The sequence below is a fragment of the Gekko japonicus genome, unplaced genomic scaffold (genome assembly GCF_001447785.1).
Source record: "Gekko japonicus isolate JY-2015 unplaced genomic scaffold, Gekko_japonicus_V1.1 scaffold2497, whole genome shotgun sequence".
In the NCBI taxonomy this organism is placed as follows: Eukaryota; Metazoa; Chordata; class Lepidosauria; order Squamata; family Gekkonidae; genus Gekko; species Gekko japonicus.
This window is the reverse complement of record NW_015167129.1, coordinates 63,573-84,785: the sequence shown is the minus strand read 5'-3', so window position 1 is coordinate 84,785 and position 21,213 is coordinate 63,573. Positions and strand designations below refer to the sequence as shown.

Below are 21,213 nucleotides of genomic sequence, written 5' to 3'. Positions count from 1 at the left end.
TGCCAGTGGACTCAAAACTTTGTAGAATAAATGTTAGATTTTAAGGTGCCACAAGGCTCCTTTTTATCAAATGTTAAAACTTATGTGTACTTTTGGCACACTGTTTAGATAATATACATTAAAAGGCTGTATAAAAAGGCCCGTACATGCAACTAAAAGGCATAAAAACTGTCTTGCAAGAATGAACCTACATCCTGTAGAAACGTGCACGCATGTAAAACCTTTCCTTCTTCGCTCTCTCCCCAGCTTTCCACCGCCAGGTCAGCCCCTCCGCCGGGCAGACATCTCGTTCTCTGCCATGTAAAAGGGGCGGGGCTAACCTGAACACGGTCGGGGAGCTTTTCGCCGCGCCCTCGCTTCCTTTTCCCAGGCGGCTAAGCGCCGCCACCATCGGCAGCGTGAGGTTGTGGCCGACTTGTCTGTTTCGGAACCTCTACCTTAAAGCCGCTGTCGCTTTTCTGCCTCTGCCCCCTTTCCCCGTGCAGTTCATACCCCTTGCCGGTCGTGGAGGTGTGCCCCTCAGGCCAATTTCTGTGGGACTGAAGAAAATCCTCCACTAAGCTCCTCCCCCCCTCTGTCATTTGCGCTTGGGTTTTCGCAGCCGCTTGAAAGGGTGAGATTTGCCATTCTCTCTGTGGACTTCTTGTCACTGAAGAAGGTTCGCCTGGCCCTCTTTCTGGACACTGAGCTCTGCATGGGCTACAAATAATATTTTCTCCCGTGGCTCTGGAGGATCATAACGGCTCTGGAGGATCATAACATGGCTGCAATCCTAGGCGTGCTCGCTTGGGAGTGAGTCCTCTTGAAAGCAGAGCCTGATCCTGTGCATGATTGTTGACTCGAAAATCAATCTGTGAGTCGTCGCCCCCCCCCCCCAAACGTGCCTAGGATTGCAGCCACAGGGGGACTTTAAGTATGCATTGGGTTAGGTTTCCGTAGCATCCAATATGTTTGGTCTGAGCTTTCGTTGTGGACTACTTGGCTTGCTTACCTCTTAGACAACATCTCCATACCGCCTTACAATGTTAAGCAATGCTGCGATTGTCCCAGCTTTTAGGATACCATAAAAGGAAAGCTAACTGCTAATCGTGTATTTTATTTTTACGTGGGAACACCTTTTTGCATTTCCTGCTTCTTCACCCAAGATGTCGTGTGAACGCCAAACTTCCCTAATCCTGAAACCGTTCTCTACTACTTAGGACCATTCAGGAATACGCTAGATGAGATCCGGCAAAGGTGTTATACCTCAGCTAAAGAACTTTGGATATTCTAAATTCCATAGGCACACTTTTCGGTTGAGAGCATGCTGGTCAATGAGTGCGGGGGGGGGGATAAAAAAGCAATAGTAATATAATACCTTGTTCGGAAGGAACAAACAAAATGTGACGGTTCGCTTGGTCTTAATTACAGCACTACTATATTTTTTCGCCCCCTCCCCGCATTTTTACTGTGTGACATTTTGTGGGAATAGTGTGGCCGTGATGTGCCCCTTAATGCACCGTCTTCTTTGATTCTATGAACACACCAGTGGAGCGAATGCCGGGGAGGATAAAGAAGTGGAAAGCATATTTAGGTAGAAGAGATTGGGGCACAGTAAATTCATAATAAGAAGTACAACACACTGTGTAATATCCTCCCCGCCGCATACACATTGTGTACACACATGCAAACAATCCATCCATAGATTGTGGGGCTTCGATGCATTCTGAATGTTTTTTCGTGGTTTCTGCATTTCGGCACCCACATTCTAACGGGATGTAGAACTAATGGCTGCCCTTAAAACCATGCCCTACGCTGCATGAGCGAAAGGCCATAGCAAAACCCCAACAATGATTTGCTAATTGTATAACAGATTAGTCTGTGTGCGTACATATAAACTCCCCTTTATGCAAATAAAATCCCACCATAACCAAATCACAGGAACAACTATTTAATTTCTTTATTTTTTATTTATGTGTGCGTATTTCCTCAATGGGCTCCTTTCTTTAACAAAGTCAAGTTATTTAACAAGTAAAAGCCATCACTACTTCGAAATCCACAGAACCATAAAAGAATTCCTGAAAAGAACAAGCCACTACTCTTAGCTTTTGCAAGAATACTGAAAATCATTCATCAGCCTGGCTCGTTGGTCTAGGGGTATGATTCTCGCTTAGGGTGCGAGAGGTCCCGGGTTCAAATCCCGGACGAGCCCTTTACTTTTCCTCTTCTCCTTATTTTACCCCTTCTCACAAGGGCACAATAATTATGTATTTTTATGTATATTTGTTTTTAAGGCTCCCCCCCATATTTTCAACATGTTTACCGCTATAACTGTTATGCAGCTTACTAGGGTACGATAAGATTGCGTGCAAATACGATCTTTTTGCTGTTTGCATTACCCGCTGCATAACCTTATCGGGGATCGCGCGAAAAATAAAGCTACTTTTCTTGTTTCGCATATAAAATAACTCCAATAATTCATTCATTTAGTGATGGGAGGGGGGCGTGCAACTGAAGGCTCCTGATGAGAAAGTAAAATGAATGCAATTGTCCTGCTTGACTTTCGGTGAAAACAAACCCAAAAATAAAATACTGTTTTGTGTTTTGAGCCTCCTTTAAATTATACGCACTGCCTTGTGATCTGATATTTCTTTTCTTGCATTTTATGGATCTCAGTTCGGCTCCCGGATAATGTTTAAAGGCTCCTTCTTCCAGCCCTTGGCATCCCACCTTAATTTTTTCTTCTGGGGGTAGCGGGGTTACATTGATTTTCTTAGTGAAGCCTCCAGCACGTCTCCCCTCTCCTCGCCATCAAGAGTCTCTGTCCTCAACTAACCCTCGCTAATGCTGTGATGAAACAACTGTAAAATTAATGAACTGCTGAGGCTCCCCAAAATAAGAGAGAGCTTTTAAAGCCCTCCCCAACCATGGGCTCGTCCGGGATTTGAACCCGGGACCTCTCGCACCCGAAGCGAGAATCATACCCCTAGACCAACGAGCCGCTCTCAAAGCCTTGCTTCTCAGCCTGCTCTTTACTTTTATCCCGCCCCCACTGCACTACGCAAATATTTCCTCTTGCGGTTTGCATGACTTCATGGCTACACATGCAGGCGCCCCTGCCATTTTCACAGATGGTTCCGTCCACACCATTACTTGCTTAGATCATCTGGTTGCACGGCCTATCCGAGTCTCTCATCCGGAGGGGGAGATGAGGGTGGACGAATCTGCGCGTACTCACCACAGCTGTATCATACTGTGAGGAGAGAGAGAGCCGGAAGAACTCCCCTATTCCTTAAGCAATCCTCGCTGGGCTTATGAAAGCGCGATGGCCGGCAGCGGGATTCAAAACCAAAACAAAGAACACCGTTGATTTCTGTTACTGGGGCTTGGAACCCAACAAGGCCTTTTCACACAATCCTTTCAGGCATCTGTGTCCTACTGCGGAGGCGCACCGTCTCCGTCTACTAGTTCTTCCAACCGAGGAAATCTTAGCAGGGCCCGGCTGTTTACCCTTTCATTGCTGAACGGAGCAACCAGGAAGAAGTCGCGGATGGTGGCGCTTTGTGGTAAATAAGGTTGCCAACTCCCAGCCCTGTCTCCGGCTCTTGTGCCTTTAAGCGCTACATCGCAGACGGAAATTGGTAGACAGTGCCCTTTTGTGGGAAGGAGAATCTGTGTGACAATTTCTTAATTGTTTAAACAGCTTTTGAAGGCACAAAAGTGTTGTCATTTTTTAAAAAATAAATATTCCATGCAATAAGCGCAGGACAGGAGTTTTACCCTCAGCTTCAATCCCAAATGCAATACAATTGCTTCTATGCTTCTATACTCTATGGAGTATGTTTTTGTGGTTGTTTTTCATAATTGTGCAGATGCTTTGCGTATATTAAAAAAGGTGGCTGATACATTTGAAAATAGGGGTACTCAGCCTTTTTGAGCCTGCAGGCACCTGTGGAATTTTTGGGTGGTCGTAGCTAGTGCTCACCCAAAGCAACTGCCACAGGAGGCACAGCCAAATGGAATATTTCCTTCCTCACACCTCCAGGGAGGAAGGCAAGCCCAAAGGAGAAACGGAACCACACACTGACTAAGGAAAACTCACCTGCCTACCTGATCATCTAGGAAAACGTTTCCATTTGAATGAGGGCAGCCAGTAACCCATAGCTCTGCCTTTCAGTGGCCTCACCCACTTTCTGAAAAGCTCAGCTGGCGCCAAGTAGGGTTGCTGGTAACACAGTGCCATCACTTGTGGCACAACTTCAAAGTGATGTTATCCTGTATAGGTGATGCATTCACTGATCAACCCCAACATTTCCCCTAGAATTGTCCCCTACTGCCCAGCTGAGCAGTGATGGGCAAAGCCCACAAGGGTACACTGATGCCTAAAGGTGCCACATTGGAGGCCCCTGTTTTAAAATAACAGAACCCTTCTTTCACTGCAGCTCTGTCCTGCAAGCACAGGGTGAAATGCATTTATTTCCCACTATAATTTCAGAATAGGCTCCTCTTCAATGCGTTCAAAGCAAATGACTCTGGAGGTTGTCTAACACTAATTTAGGATTCATATTAGGGGTGTGAGGGCCCCAAGGATTCACTAAATATACTTGAAGAATGGAAGCTTAGAGAACACTGGCCTTGTGGCAAAAGCAGTCAGTAAAAATAATGAGACTAAAGATATAATATTTTTTCTAGGCACCATATCAGCAGCAGTAACAAGACATCTTAAAAATATTGTTAACAGAATATTAACAATTACCAACAGCACTACCTCACAAGTGACAGCAAAAATACTTCACAAAAATCCAATTTAATTCACTGGCAAGTGCCCCTTTTAAAGAAAATGCCCAGCAGCCTTTCTGAAGGCTCAAGGAGAAGGAAGCTTGAGCATCTCTTTAGGCAGGCAGTTCCAGAGAGTGGTTGTCACAATGGGGGGGGGGGACTTGAAAATGGGCTATGACGGGCTAATCAAAGTCACAGACAGCAGATTCTGTGAAAAACATGACGGGCTTATAGGTAAGAATTAGCACTCGGAATCGAATCCAAAAGCATACAGATCAGTGATACTCACTCTGCTATGTTCACAATTGCCATCAAGCAATAGAGCCACATTTACTTCCATCACTGGCATGAGATCTGCACCTCATGGAAACTCACGGTTTATGTGTTCTTCTGGTGATAGCTGTTGCAAGGTGGGAAGCACTTCTCAATCAGAAGGGCCTTGCCCACTTTCCTGAAATGTGGGGCAGGTGCCATATTAGGGAACAGTGCCCAGAAGAGTCACAGGTAACATGTCAAGAGTCAAGTGACTCCCATACCACTGAGTATCACTAATACAGATCATCAGTGCAATGGCTTTAACATTTAAAATTTATGTAATATGATCATATTGATCATATTGGTGTGTTCTAGTTAAGAGGCAAGCAGCCACATTTTGACTATTGGTAATTTCTGAGTTGTTTTCATAAACTACCTCACACAGAGCAGGTTTTGGTAGTACAAACTAATCATAGTTGTCCCACATCAGGTGCACGTGTATTTAAACATCTGTTCCCTCACAGGTGAAGAGTATGAAGAAAGTTGGAGTCCAGTGGCACCTTTAAGACCAACAAAGTTGGTGCCACTGGACTTAAACTTTGTTCTGCTGCTTCACCCCACCTGAATCTATCTTCTGGTGAAGTGTATGTGTATAAGCAACTTTTGTCTCTTCTTGAAACCCCCTGCTTGTACCTCTCTTATTTTTTTTTTGGGGGGGGTGTTCCCTTTAATAGTTCTCAGCTAGATCTGTGGCCACGTGGAAACTCCAAAAAAACACTCACCCATAGTAAGGCCACATATAGTCAGGGTTACTTCAGATGACTATTCGGTATCTACTCTAGCTCTGCATAAGTGGTATGTGTTGGAAGTGAAGGATTTTGCACTGTCTCTTTGCCTCAGACTACAGAGGAAGACTGCAAGAGAGTCAGAGAGCTAGACAATCAGGACACTGACCAGCCTTGTTTTTACTACTCTCTGATACTATCCCTTTGAACTGTAGATTACTGCTCCTAGGGAAAGTTTCCCTCCTTCTGCTCTAACATACTCTCTCCATACACAATGCTATAATTCTCCATCTTGGCAATATGAGAGCAGGATGTATTTCCTGTATCTCCATCCATCTAGCTAGTTAGACTAGATTAGAGAACCTATCTTCACTTTCCTATCTAGAAATGGAGTTCCTATATAATAAACTCCTATTGTTAGTTTGAAAAGATAAACAGGCCCTGTGTACCTTTGTTTCTTGCTAACACACACACTGATAGGATGAGCTCTGCTCCACTAAAGTCTTTGGGTACTCTGCTACTTCACCAATATTTAACCAATAATATGTAGATACTGTACATGGATTAAGAGCCCTTTAAATGCAACACTAGCTGCATGAAAACTGTAACTGGGTATAGTGCTTTTTGGCAGCATCCACATGGGAGAGGCTTCCCATTTTAAACTCCATCAAACTCAAACTCTTGGGCTACAATGTACAAGATGTTGTTTACTCAGCTGTTTATCCACCCTGATGTACCTCACTGGACATTTCTTTTCCAACAATGCTTGTGTCATTTTGCTAATGAAATCCTGATACTGGAACAAGCATTACTACGGTATATTTTGCAAACTCATAAAATGTCACATCTCTCCAGAAGGCTAGACTTTATTTACCAGCAAGTGCCTTTATCCATCTCCTTTCTTTAAGCTGACTAATTTCATTTTAAACAGAGCTCATTAAAGGTAATGGGAATTGTGCCAAGCTAGTGCAATCATGTACGCTTTTGATTCTGGCACATCTCTTTTTCCCCCCCTTCAAAACTTTTTGATAGGCTGTGTATTTCTTCAGCCAAAATCTTATATGTTTAAATGTAGTTCATTAGAAATGCACAGACTATATCGTAGTCCTTCACAATAATAACAGAACATTGTCAATTGTGGCATGTCTTGACAGACTTCTTGCTGTAGCTATCCTCATCTGAGTTCTGAGGTACTGAGGCTGCATCCTCAAACTGATTTCTGTGTTCAGGAGTCCTTCTCTATAATTCAGACACTTTTTAGAGAAAATACACTCCTCAGTGTTTCCCACTAGGGAAGATCCTGCTTGTGAAAATAATGTGAGAACATGACAAATTACTCTGTTCCACTTACCAGAATGGGTCCTTCTTGCAATGCGTTTATCCCTACTTGAGCTTTTAAAGTTAATATTAGATAGGTTTCTAGCAGGTGCATTTCTGGGATTGCATTATATATGCTATAAATGTTGGGTTCTGGGAACCTTATGTTTGAACACTAGCACCCCCCCCCCTCTCCTTCATGCTTCATTAATGCTTTGGAAACTCCCCTGAGTTTTAAAGATGGTTTGTCATGTGAAGCAGCTGTAAAATAGGGAAAAAGTCAGCTGGGTGAATGGAATTAGATGTGTTTTTTCTGGCTTATAGTCACTGTATTTCTCTTTGTGCATATTGTGCTTTTTAAAGAAAACAAATGTTTCAGGAGATACTTTCAGGAGAGGGTAGCTGTGTTGATCTGCAGTTGAACAGCTAAGACTTGAGTCCAGTAGCACCTTCGAGACCAAGACGATTTTGGGGGGTATAAGCTTGTGAGAGTCAAAACTCCTTTCTTTAGAAAGCGTGTACCCTGAAAATCTTGTTGGTGTCTAAGGTGGTGTGCCCTGATTTGTATAGCCCAGGCTGGCCTGATTTTGTGAGATATTAGAAGCTAAGCAGGGTTGGCCCTGATCAGTATTTGGAAGGGAAGACTACCAAGGAAAACCAGGTTCATGGTCCAGAACCAGGCAATGGCAAATCACCTCTGAATGTCTCTTGCCTTGAAAACTTCATAGGGTTACTGTAAGTCAGCTGCAACTTGTCTGCAAACCAACAAGCTGCTAGTGAACAAATCTATCTTTGTATTGAATCTGTAGTACTCTTCCAGTCATACTTTCCTTGTTATTCTTGGCTGGTGGTATAAAATACCTATAAAAGACGGCAATATAAGTGAAGTGTCCAGAGTTACAAATCATAACTTTTAAATGTAAGAGTTAATAATTAAATAGCTGGAGTACATGAGTGGAGTATGAGAATTGCAGTGCCAGACATCTGTTATTGTACCTGTTCTAGTAGGACAATATTTGGTCAATTTTCACAGTATTTAGACAAGAAAAAGATAAAATCAAACCTGTGTATTCTAGTTGTTTCAAGCATCAGTTAACAACTGAAGCAATTAGAAGAATTCATGCTGATTTTCTTATGAGATTTATGCCCATGTGGAGAAATCCACATGATTTTTTCCCCCATTGGATTAGAAAAACTCAGTACTCACTGGCATTTAAAAGCAAAATATGTTTAGCAGAATGATAAAGTTTTTGCCTCTTTCCTTTTAGGGACTCCATGTCTTTTACAGAGGTTTTTGCCTGTAGGGCACTATGAGCTTGAGCCTCATAGTGCCTGACACTCTCCATTCCTGAACAAAGCTGATTGTTTGGATTCATTTCAACTTCTTAGGCTTGGTTCTGGCACTGAAAAGGCCGCAGTCATCCTGGTCGATGACCCACACTAGGAGATGGACAGGGAAAGTACAACTCTGTTAATCGCCCTGGGCCTCTTGGCAGCTTTTGATACCATCAGTCATGGTATCCTTCTGGACCATCTTTTGGGGAGGCACTGTTTTGTGGTGGTTTCAGTCCTACCTTGAAGGTAGGTTTCAGAGTGTGGTGTGTGGGGAATGCCTCTTTGCCACTTTGCCTCTGGCCTACAGGATCTTGCAAGGTTTGACCTTTTCTCCCATGCTTTTTAACATCTAATGAATCCAAACATCTAAGCGGCTGGGAGAAGCCATCTGGAGATTTGGTCTGAATTACCACCGATATATAGATGACACTCGGCTCTATGTTGTGCTTTCAGCAGATCCCAGGGAATCTGTGGAAATTGTGAACAGGTTTCTGGAAGCAGTTTTGGGATGGATGAGAACTAACAAACTGAAAATAATCCCAATACTGGTGAGTGGAAGTGTTGAACCAGGAAGTAATCTCCAGTTCTGGATGTGGTTGTGCTCCCCTCCAAAGGAGAAGGTTCATTTGGGAGCCCTGCTGGACCCCAGGCTTCCTGTTGGATAAACAGGCGGCAGTGGTGGCCAGGTGTGCCTTTAACCAACTTTGGCTGACTAGCTAGCTAGCTGTGGCCCTTCCTGGGCGGAAAATATCTTGCCACTGTGGTGTAGGCCCTGGCAACATCTAGATTAGATTATTGCAATGAGCTCTATGTGGAACTGCTCTTGCGGACTATCTGGAAGTGATAGTTGGTGCAGAATACTGCAGTCAGAATGTTGACTGGAGTGGGTTGCAGGGTCATATCACTCCAGTCTTGTTCCATCTACAGTGGCTCCCAATTTCCTTCCAGGCCCAATTCAAGGTGCTGGTAGTAACCTTTGAAAGCCCTGTTAGGCTTGGATTCAACATACCTTAAGGACCACCTACTTCCTTATGAACGTATCCCATCCACTACAGTCATCTTCAGAGGGCTTGTTTCAGGGGCCTCCCCACCTGAGGCTAGACAGGTGGCGACTTAAGAAAGGGCCTTCTCAGTCATGGTGGCAAAACTTTGGAACTCCCTCCCCAGAGACATTCTTCTGTCTTCCTCTGCTTTTGTCTTCTGCCAGCAAATGAAGACATTTCTGTTTTGTTTGGCATACTCCTACTGTTATCAGTCCTCCTCCCTGGTGGTGGTGGTGATGTGTGTTTATATGTTTTATTGAATTGTTTAAATGTTTCATATACACTTATACTTTAATGCTATTTTATGGTTGAAATGTCATGTTTTATCCTATTTGGGTAGAAAGGCAGCATAAAAATGTTATAAATAAATTGAAAGAATGGGAAGGAATCTGTTATTTTAGTTCCAGTGTGTTAGTTAAAGCATTTTAGGTTAAAAAAAAGATGGGGAAGGGACCCTCTGTCCGAGTCCTTGGGTAATGGCCAGTCTGAGTTGACACTACTAGGTGGCCAACAGTAGTATCCTAAACAGAATTACATCTTTCTTGACCCATAAAAAATCAATGGGTTTAGAAGGGTGTCACTGTTTAGGATTGCATTGCAAAGGTCTCATTCACTATTACACATACTCAGAGGTCATTTCGGGGGGGATCACGGGGGAACGCAGTTCCCCCGGGTGAGGTGCAGGGGGCGGGGCACACGATGAAGCCCCGCCCCCTGCTTCTGGCCGCCCCACTTCCAGCCCTCATTCAGCCAGGAGGAGGCAGGAGAAGAAGGAGGGTAAGTTGCTTCCTCCCCACCTCTCCCCACCCCTGCCTGCCTGGGGCCAGGGAGGGCCTTGGCGGGGCTTCCTCGCACTTCCGCTGGCCTTGCAGGTCCACCGCCGGGCCCCTGATGTCAGGGGGTGTGGCATATGCTAATGAGTTATGCTAATGAGTTCCCCTAGCTCTTTTTCTACGAAATGACCCCTGCACATACTGAAAAAGACATCCAAAAAGGGCAGATTTTCTTAGGAACCTGCGTATGCTTAATGCCACCATTAAGGCACAAAGCAACTGTTAGGGAAAACTGCAGGAAGGTATGTAAAAAGGCAGAATTTCTCTAAAACAGAGATTAGAACTCAGATTAGATTAGAACTATATTGATCCTGGAAACTCTGTATTTTGGGGCAAAGTTCTACAGTATTACTCCCAAAAGTACAGACAGCAGATAACTGAACATCCTGAAGGCTAGTTGTGAAATAACCAGGAAAACGTGGCAAATAATCGCAGATGAATGGTGTGGCATACCAGAACATCATGTTGGGGTTAGCTGGTGGCACCACTGTCTTAGACCACACAACCCCTGGGCATCACTGGGGCATGATGAATGCTAGCTGCCATGAATAAACCAATTATCCTCCATGTCTTGTGGGATAAGCTTGACCATTATGAAGAGTCCATCATGATTAAAAAACAGACAAACCTGAAATAAGGATCATTACGCAGTAAGTAGGCATCTCTTCCAACACCCTTTAGCCAAACTAGCTCCAAACATTTGGCAGATGTCTTTCCTTTGATTCAGGCTGTGAGAGCAAGAGTAGGACTGAGATCCTGAGCAAGTCTGAATCTCTATATCAGTTCTCTGGCTTGTGCAGCAGCCCAGGCAGAGGATAAAACATCCTTGTTTTTACCCAGAGAAACATGGTAAGAATCTTGTTATAACAGATGGTTCCCACAAAAATCTCTGTATGTGTCAGCTCTCTGACTTTGCCATGAGCACAGTCAGCAGTGCTTCTATTTCAAGTATTTTAAGAATTATTTTCAGTTCAATCAGTTACGTTATTGCTAAAGTATTAAGTGCAGATTATGGGTCACCCATATGAACTGAATATTTGGTTTTTATAAATGATATCCAGATAACAAATACAGAGAAATTATTCTGCATCTAAAAACAGTTTTGGCCATATAATACAATTCTATCAGGACAGACAAAAGAGGTCATTTTTTCATACAGTTCATCTTAATGTATGAAACTCATTGCTGCAGAATGTTGTGATAGCTCTTAGCACTGGTTACTTTAAAAGAGAAGGGGTAGATAAATTCATAGGAAATAAGTACACAAATGACTATTATTCATAACAGCTATAAACAGAACTTCCATATTCAGAAGCAGTATGTCTGAATGCTGGGTCCTTGCCACTTTTGCCTTGTTGGAAATGCCCCAGGATATCTAGCTGACACTGTTCGACACAGTCTGGATTGACTTCTCACTTCATCATAAAACAATACTTACACTGTTATGTAATATGAACAATCTAATGCAACATAGTCCTCCTTTTTCCGCACTTCCAGTTCAGTGCCATAATGCCAAACCAGCAATGTGTAAAGTTTCTGCCTGGAATAGGGTTGCCAGTAGAGCTGCAGAATTATGTCCTATATCTTTAATAGAGGATTGATATGTGGCAGGTGAAGCTTTCTAAGGCTTGGAGGTAAATGACGTCACCTGGTAAATATCATCCCATTAAGCCTCTGTTAAAGAGACAGGACATTTTTCTCCAGGCAGTTGACAACCCACGGAGAGAGTCAATAAGAATGTGAATGTTATGCTTTCCCTCTACTGCAGATACTTCTTCCATGCTGCCATTTGACATGGCAGCCATTACTTCCTACTACAATTACCAGTATTGGCTTTCTGAGTGGAAAGGCTGAACTTTGCAAGATATGGTTTCTTCTGCACATAAGGTTTAACATGGATGCTGCTTCAGTTTTCTTAAAGAAAGCAAATCTAAACCCTACATTGGCCATAAGGACAATTCCCTTTCAGATTGTTCTCCTAGATTTTCCAGTCTACATACATAAATAACAATCAGACAGTCGGATAAACAGTGCCAAAAGAGACACAGGGTTAGTTTAAGCTTTGTGTACAAGGACACCCACAGCCCACCCCATACCCAGCAAAGCAAGAAGAACTGAAGGATAAGTCCCATTCTTATCTTACCAAATGGAAAGTTTCCTTTACCACACACGTAAATTATCCCATAGTCCCTAACTAAATCAAAAAAGGACTGTTCTGCGTGGTTCTGTGGGTGACTGTGTAACTGATATGCATGCAGTGGAGTTACAGCAGGCAGTCCACAAGAGGTTTGGAAAAGTCCACTTTAATCAGAAAACATAATGAATATGCATTAGAGTTCTTTCCACTTGAAAAATGCTGTTACTGTTAGAGCTGGACAGTGGAGCGAAATGTGACACCTCAGCAGCTGTTTCTTTCTGTAACTGAACAGAGAAGACTTTTCTCTGTCATTCTTCTTGGAGAATCACCAGCTTGAGAAGCTTAGCATTGTCTGTACCAGGCTGTCTTCCACCCAAGTTGACCAACTTTGCTGCAGTAAAGAGCCTAAGAACTGCCAAAAAGAAAAGAATAATACTGGCATCCTTGGGGTTTTCATATTAAGATGAGCGTGAGATCATTCAGAAGCAAGCACTTTGCTGGGAATCCCACCTTTATCTCAATGTTCTCATTCAGTGTACAGCCAGTTCTTGTGTTACTATCACACACTGGTGCTTGCCGCAGTTTCCATGTCTCCTGCAGGCTGTGGAGTCCCAGTGTTTTGTTTGTCTGATTCCTGTTGTGCATTTTCACTCTCACAAAAGTTATCCCCCCTTTCCCCTTTATTTCCCTGATCAGAACCATGATCATCCTCCCTATCCAGTAAAGTGCTCTTGCTTGACTTTCCTTCTGTATTCTCTGCAGTGCTGCTACCTGGATTTCTCTCCTTGTCTTCCTCTGCAAGGTTCTGGTGAGGCTTCTCTTTTTCGCTGTCCTTAACTAATGTCCCTTTTTCTGTTCCCATCTCTCTCTCTTCGTTTGCAGTTCTTCCAGATCTCTGACATGATAGGGGTTTTTCATCAGATGTGCTCCTGTTTTGTTTCACATTGTGGTCTATTCCATCTACAGTAGGAGAGAGTGATTTCACAGTCTTACTCTTGTCCATGAATATACCATCAACATCCTCCTCTTCCTTGGCACCATTTTCCTGAGGTGAAACAGTCACCCCAAAATCTTGGTCATCACACTCTGATTGTGACTTTCGAAATCTTCTGGAGGGAGGCCTGCGTTTTATGGATCCCCGTGTTCGTACCTAGAAATGAAGATTGAAAATCACAAACTAGATTGATGCTGCAATGTCAGCAAAGATATCTAATGGGTGCTTCTATGCTCATCTTCTCAGCCATGTTCTAGTTCAGCTCTACATCATGCTCTAGTTCTATCCATCTTCATTTGCCACCACATTTCTTTCACAAGACAGATAAAATTGCCCCTTATCAGAAAAAGAAGCAATAAGATTATTTTATGTGATTGATGTTATGTGAAAATTCTGGCAAATGAAACAATGTTGCTTAGATAAACAACCGGGTGACCCTTGAAAACAGACCTTGGACTGAAGAATACTGACTCATTCTGTTGAGTCCGGAATCACTGTGGAAACTCAAATGTTCTATTTTTGATTCTAGATTAATGGAAGGAAATAATATGAGTTAAATGTTTGGGTGCGAATGTTGAACTATGAATCTCTCTCTCTCTCTTTCTCTCTCTCTTTCTCTCATTATACCTTACACCTTAGTCCTTTCTTTCCCACATAATTTGGTATCAGGGATCTCAGCTGGCTTGTCAAGACTGGACTTCATGGCTGGAATCCAGATTTTAGCAAAATCAAAATCCAGTGTCCACCAAGAGGCACACAAGTTCATATTCCAAACTGCAGGCAGGGCTCGAGTCCAAAGTGCAATTTGAAGGTAGGAAGAAGAGGCAAAGGAGATACCAGGTAAAATACAGGAGGATGCTTGATGTGATTGGAACACAGAAGAATGAGAAATGGCCACAGTATTGTTGAATAAATACTGAATTAGTTCTTGTTCCTCCATGGAGAAGGACTTTAATTGCTGTTTTACTTTTTGCAGCCCAAGCACTTGCTTGTTGATTCTTTTCCATTTTTCATGTTATAATTTCCTAATTATACAAGTATAGTTAATTTGGGGGGGGATTCTAGCACAAATGGCTGCAAAGAGAAATATAGTAGCTAAATCTCAACATAGGAACAAGGACTAATTAAGAAGAAGAGAAGACGAAGAGATTGGATTTATACCCCGCCCTTCACTCAGAGTCTCAGAGCAGCTTACAAACGCCTTTCCCTTCCCCTCCCCACAACAGAGACCCTGTGAGGTAGGTGGGGCTGAGAGAGCTCTGAGAAAACTGCTCTTTCAAGAACAGCTCTGACAGAACTATGGCTTGCCCAAGGTCATCCAGCAGCTGCAAGTGGAGGAGTGGGAAATCAAACCCAGTTATCCCAGATTAGAATCTGCACACTTAACCACTACACGAAACTGGCTCTTAAGGGTTGATTCAGAAAAGGCAAAGCAACCAGTACACAGGAAATAACTAATAAAGCTGAGAAACAGAAGTAGCTGAAAACAATAAGTGAAGGAACAAAATTTTAAGGGACAGCAGGCCTTAATAGCACTTACATAACATATATACATAGTATATACCAGACAATTGATGCTGTAATTATAATTAAGTTTTAAAAAACTACCCCAGATAATGTCTTTATAAAGGCCGAAAAACAAACAAAACCAGTAGAATAAGACAGGTTGGCAACAACAAAATCTGGATTCTCCCTAAAAACTAAGTGAACAATTTATAACCATTAAAAATTAAAAAGTTAGTGTGGAACCAACTCATGTGGCTCATCCTAACAGTTATCTGGTTTTAGGCTTGGCATCAGTGTTCCCTCTAAGCTGAGTTAGTGTGAGCTAGCTCAGTTTTTTAGCCTCTGGCTCGCACATTTTTGTCTTAGCTCAGGAAGGATGGCTCCAGAGCAAACTAATTTATGCAGTAGCCAAATTGCTTGCTCACAACTTTACTGCCAGTAGCTCACAAAGGAGAATTTTTGCTCATAGGCCTCCGCAGCTTAGAGGGAGCATTGCTTGGCATCAGTAAAATTATCATGTGCCATACCTTATTATGAGTCCAGAGGCACCTTTGAGACCAACAAAGTTTAATTCTGGGTATACGATTGCTTACTTATAAGCTTGCTTATACCCAGAATTAAACTTTGTTGGTCTCAAGGTGCCCCTGGACTTAAACTTTGGTCTGTTGCTTCAGACCAACATGGCTACCCACCTGAACATACCTTATTATAAAACTGAAGATGAGTGCCGTCTGGTGGCTGATCAAAGCTAACTGGTGTCTCCTTTGATTCAGTTGCATGAGACTGAATTTGTGGACTGCTGGGAGTAGTGGGTGGGCTGTTAAATGGAGAAACCATTGCTTTTAGGCCAGGACTTTTGGGAGAAGCTCCTGGCAGTAACAAAGCTGGAGCAAATGCCAGATTGGCCTGCAAAGAGGAAAAAAGTCATTATTTTCCGTTTTCTTCCAAAGAGTTGAAATCTTAGCTTAATATTATCACCCCACCTATTTCCAAAGTCTCATTTGTTTGTTGTGAGTGAGAATTGTCCCCAAGTGTTTAGTCAGACGATGAACCAACAGAACTTTATCTTAACTTAGCACATGCCTCACTCTGACTGGTGCATTACTGTTTCTTGGTGCCCTGTGGCAAAATGCACCTTCAAAATTTATTTATTTTATTTTTTATTTATTTATCTTTAAATTTATATCCCGCCCTCCCCGAAGGCTCAGAGCAGCTCACAAGGGGCACGAAGGCCCAAGTTAAAACATTAAAACAGTACAGAATAATATAAAATACAATAACTACAGTTCACTAAAATTTACTTATGGTGCTCCAAAATTAGTTAACTATAAAATTCAAGATGGGGTTCTAAAAATACTAACAACAAGCAACAATAATAACAATAAATATAGCAGCAACAATATACGTCCATACAGCGTTGTCCTCTGCCAGGCACATCTCGTTATGAAGTTAAAGGTCAGAGCTCACACATCCCTCCTCAGCTCACTAGGTACCCTTGGGCCTCTCATAGACACTTAGCATAACCTACTTCACAGGATTGTTATGGAGAATAAAAAATACTTTAATCCCCCTGGGGAAAGTGTGGGATTAAAACAACACAGATAGATAGGGTTTCCATGTTGGCTGCCATTTGGAAATCACTTTTGTTAACCACAACCACAAGAGGGAGCCCCTTCACTGAAAATAACCAGCATTTGCTTTATCAACTAATGTTTCTCTTGGTAATACACCAAAACAGAATGGGGAAAAGCCCAAAGTTGGGTACACAAAGGTTGGGTGAGAGAAAATTATGGGAAATAAATTAAACAAAACATATATATTTACTCTACTTTGAAAACAGGCATATTCCGCCCTTGAAGTAGCGAATATTTGAACTAAGAAGTCCTGAATCTATATGATATGATACAATTCAATATCTCTAGGTTAAGAGCCTTAAATCAATAAAACAGGACCAACAATTCAATATCTCTCTAAGAATATAATTATTCAATAATTTATATATGAACAATAAACTATTATATTTTGTATTCATTTTCAGGCCTTATAATTAACCTGCCTTGGCATTAACACATGTTTATATTTCATAGTGTGCATGTATACAATAATTTGACCACTGAGGAAGGTCTTGGAGGCTGAAATGCATTTGGTCATGTTTTAATGTGGTTCAAGGTTATCAACCTTGAGATATTGAATTGCTGGTCCTTTTTTTAGTGGTTCAAGACTCTTAACCTAGAGATAATTTTTTCTCCTGGTAACACCTCAATAAATAATATGGGGCACAGAAGATTTGACTAGTGCCCTTTCTGAATAGCTGGGAACCCAAAGACTATTCTTGTGTCCATTTAAGCTTTATAGGTTTTCCAGCCAACAGAAAAAATCTCCAGCAGCTTGGAATGGAAGAGGTAGTGAACAAAGCCATAATTTCAGCTTTCAATCTCTTCATCCATCCTTGTCCTGAGAGCACTCAGTGTTTAACCATCTTCTGAAATCTTTCTCATGGTCATTCCAAACAATCACCGAAATATGCTACAGGAGAAGGCAATCTGGCTGTGATGTTGCTCACATGGCCAGATTCCCAGATATGGCAGCTGCTAAGGTGACTGGAGTAGAAGAAAGCCCCGAGTGACATTAATAGATACTGATGTGAGGAAGCTCAGCCTGTGAGGCTGCTTCTGTGGGGGAATGCTAGGAGAAAGTTCACAGGGCCACCAGCATGAGCTGGGCCAGAAAAAAAGCCTCTGCATAAGAACAGAAGAGCCCTGTTGGGTCATACCAGTGGTCCATCTAGTTCAGCATTCTGTTTCACACAATGGCCAGAGAAGTGTCCAGGAGGACCAACAAAGGGCCAGTGCATTCCCTTCACACTGCCTCCTAGCACCGGTATTCAATGCACATGGAGGTTCCCTTTAGCAGTCATTGATGGACCTATCCTTCATGAATCTGTCTAACTCCCTCTTAAAGCCATCTTTTCTTGTGGCCATCACGATGTCCACCAACAGTGAACTCTACAGTTGAATTATCTGTTGTGTACAGAAGTTCTTCTGAATCTATTGCCCATCAACTTCACTGAGTGTCTCTGAGTTCTAGTATAATGAGAGAGGGGGAAATAGCTCTCTCTGTCCTCTTTCTTCATCCCAAGCATAATTATATAAACTTCTATGGCCCCGGTCACATGGCAAAGTTGCCGTGGGAGAGGCACAGGAGTCCCGTGGATTTTCCGGGCGCAATCACCCCAACATCGGGGAAGCGCAGTGTTCCCGTGGCAAACCCGTGGCTCCCTGTCGAAGGTGCGGAGTTAAAAACTAGTACCTACGAGGTACTAGTTTCCTGAAACCGTGGGCCAAGGGCAGGCATCTGATCGCGTTCCCGGTGGACTTACGTGGCATCCGGCGCCCGCCACTGTTAGTCTCCACAGGTTGTGCAACAGCGACCAACAGCGCATGCACACAAAGAGCTATGGCCAGTGCGATTGCGCAGCATGGCTTCTGTGCCGCGCTGCAGGATACCCGTCTGATCAGCATTTCCCCTGAACCATGGGACCTCGACCAGGACGTGTGCTCGGACAGCCATGCGTTAGTTTCCTCCGGGGCATTTAGCCACGCCTCCCCCCCGTGATATCCGGCCCGTGTGACCGGGGCCATTCATGATCTTCTGTCACTTACTTTTATCTATTGTGCTCTCTAGTATAACTCGAGTGTTGTGGAGAGATGTCACCGCCATAGGATTATGAGACATACAGATCAATAACAAAGATAAAGAGAAAAGAGCCAAAACCAATAGAATGAACCATGACATTTCTGAAACTTTGTTCTTTATAAAAGAGTTACAGCTGATATGAAAAAGGCAGCAAGGTCTTACCTGAAGTTTTTCAATCATGGGAGAGCTTTTTACCTTTACCTTTGTAGGATGAGAAGTATTTGGAGAAGGCTTCTGTAGAAAGAGAAATAAGAAACAGCTGAAACAGATGACTGACTACACAGTAGGGCTGGGGGCAGGAAGGAAAGCTGATGAAGGTATTGTCTTCAGTGTTCCCTCTAAGCTGAGTTAGTGTGAGCTAGCTCACAGTTTTTTAGCCTCCGGCTCACACATTTTTGTCTTAACTCGGGAAGGAAGTCTCCAGAGCAAACTAATTTATGCAGTAGCCAAATTGCTTGCTCACAACTTTAATGCCAGTAGCTCACAAAGTAGAATTTTGCTCACAAGACTCCACAGCTTAGAGGGAGCACTGATTGTCTTCTCCTATACATTCTTGCTTATTCCACGTTCCTGCCTGGGAATTAAGCCCTCCTGACTATCCCACCAATCAAAGAAGCTCATCTGGTGGGCCTTTTCAGTGGCAGCCCCACAATTACGGAACAGCCTCCCCAGAGAGATGCACCTGGCCCCCCCTCACTGTTGTTCTTCAGGAGGTAAGTTGAAGAGAGTTTTATTAGGACTGCATTTGACTTAGTTTTAATTTATTAGCAGTCCTAACTGGAGTTTTAGAATTGTGACCTTTTTATAATTGCTGTTTTATTCATATTGTTCTTATTGTTTTATAACATAATCATTTTATTTTTATCATAAGCTGCCTTGAGTACTGCAAGGGAGAAAGGTGGTTGATAAATGTTTTTTTTTTAAAAAAAAATAAGTAAATAAATAAAATAAGAATGAATAAGCTGATAATCTTTACAACATTCTTTTTAAAAAATACTTTTTATTGCTTTTCTTCCTACACACTACAAAGACTATACCCTACAAAACTAAAACTACAAAGAGAGTAACAAGAACCTTTGATGCTTTAAGTATATGTCTATATGCTAAAAATTTCATTCAGTTCTTTAATATCTAATAAAAGTGTTCAAAAAGAAAGAACATAAAGGCATTTTTGATATTACATCACATCTGGTTGAGAATATAAGTAAGTTAAATGTCAACATAGGTAATCTCAGACCTTCACTTAGATTTCTTCTTAGCTTTGATTTTCTTCTTCTTTTGACAGGGGAGATTTACTTTAAAAGTTTTAGGGGCCGCAGCTCCTAAATCAGAGTCAGAGTCAAAGATTTCACCCAAAGACACGGAAGTAGTTGTAGAAGATGAACTATCAGTATCGGAATTTCTGTTGTTCGCTGGTTTTTTCCATTGCCTTTTCTTCCTCTGCTCCATTTCTTTGTTTGGTTGAAGATTGTTGCTGTTTAAGAAAAAGTTTGGCTTTTAATAGAGAGTCAATCTTTTCCTTCTTCTCCTTAAAGTTGAATATAAGTACTTCTGGAAAAATCCATCTGTATTGGATATTGTTCTTTTGGAGGAATGCTGTAATATTTCTGTACTGCTTCCTTTTCTTGTGTATTTCAAATGGGACATCTTTCAATATTTTTATCTCCTCTTCTTGAATTTTAACTGTTGTAGCTGTAGGTGCTTAAAGTCTCTTATTGATCTTTTTGCAAATTTTACAAAAATTTCCCCTGGGAGATTATTTCCCCCCATAAACTCTGAATAAATTCTGTAAATCATATCAATATCTGCTTGTATCAATTCAGGTTTGTTGTTGATTAAGGGGGCCATTGCTTCACTTATAATTTCTCTTAGGTTCTCATCTTTTTTCTCTGGAACCCCTTGGAATCTGAAGACAAAAGAGGATCTTTCCATTTGTAGCTGTAAAAGTTGTTGCTTTTTAGAAGTTGTTTCTTTTCCCACTTTATCCATTCTTTGGTCTATTTCTTTGGTCTTAATTTCAACCTTTTTTACCTTTTTGGCTGACTTCTCTGATTTGGCTGCAGTTTTCTTGAGCTCCTTCTGTAAAGTGTCGAATTTTTGGTTCGTAAGCTGGTCCAGCAGAGGGCGCATGGCTTCAGAAATTGCAGTAGCTAACTCGCTAGTATTTTCCAGTCCTGTGACTGGTGATGCTGTGCTGGCATTTCCTGTAGAGCCTCTGCCTCTGGACGCCATTTTACTCCCACGCTGAGACATTGTTTATACTTAGGTAAAAGTTTATAAAAGTTCTGAGATCTTTACTGTGTTGTAACTGCTTAACTCAGATGTATTCTGCTTTGAAAAGGGTGTTAATCGCCTGAATCCGGCTTGCTTCTACGCTGCAATTTCGCTAGTGGGTAGGGTTCTTTCTCCGCGAGTCCCCCCCATCTCTTTGAAGCTATGCTGTTTTGTTATGCAGATTTCTTCCTCCGCTTTAAAAAGGGTATTAATCACCTGAATCCAGCTTGCTTCTACGCTGCAATTTCGCTGGTGGGTAGGGTTCTTCCTCCGCAAGTCC

The 21,213-nt window shown here is 42.3% G+C and overlaps 1 protein-coding gene and 2 non-coding genes across 4 annotated transcripts in view; 1 reads left to right on the top strand and 2 right to left on the bottom strand.

Annotated features, from left to right (window-relative positions):
* The first annotated feature begins 2,119 nt into the window (after positions 1-2,119).
* On the top strand, positions 2,120-2,191 carry TRNAP-AGG. The gene has a single exon. It is a non-coding gene; the product is annotated as a tRNA-Pro (tRNA).
* Positions 2,192-2,908: 717 nt separating this feature from the next.
* Positions 2,909-2,980, bottom strand: TRNAP-CGG. The gene has a single exon. It is a non-coding gene; the product is annotated as a tRNA-Pro (tRNA).
* A 9,257-nt stretch (positions 2,981-12,237) lies between these two features.
* The window catches only part of RCSD1 (RCSD domain containing 1), a 59,822-nt gene continuing 50,846 nt past the window's right edge, over positions 12,238-21,213 (bottom strand). Inside the window, exons 3-5 of one of the 2 annotated variants that reach the window (XM_015413028.1) lie at positions 18,822-18,893; positions 15,666-15,869; positions 12,238-13,613 (exon numbers count right to left, since the gene is read on the bottom strand). In XM_015413028.1, coding sequence (XP_015268514.1) covers positions 13,023-13,613; positions 15,666-15,869; positions 18,822-18,893 — 867 coding nt within the window. In that variant the 3' untranslated portion in view covers positions 12,238-13,022. The remainder of the gene's footprint in view (positions 13,614-15,665; positions 15,870-18,821; positions 18,894-21,213) is intronic. The other variant, XM_015413027.1, reaches the window with a different exon arrangement.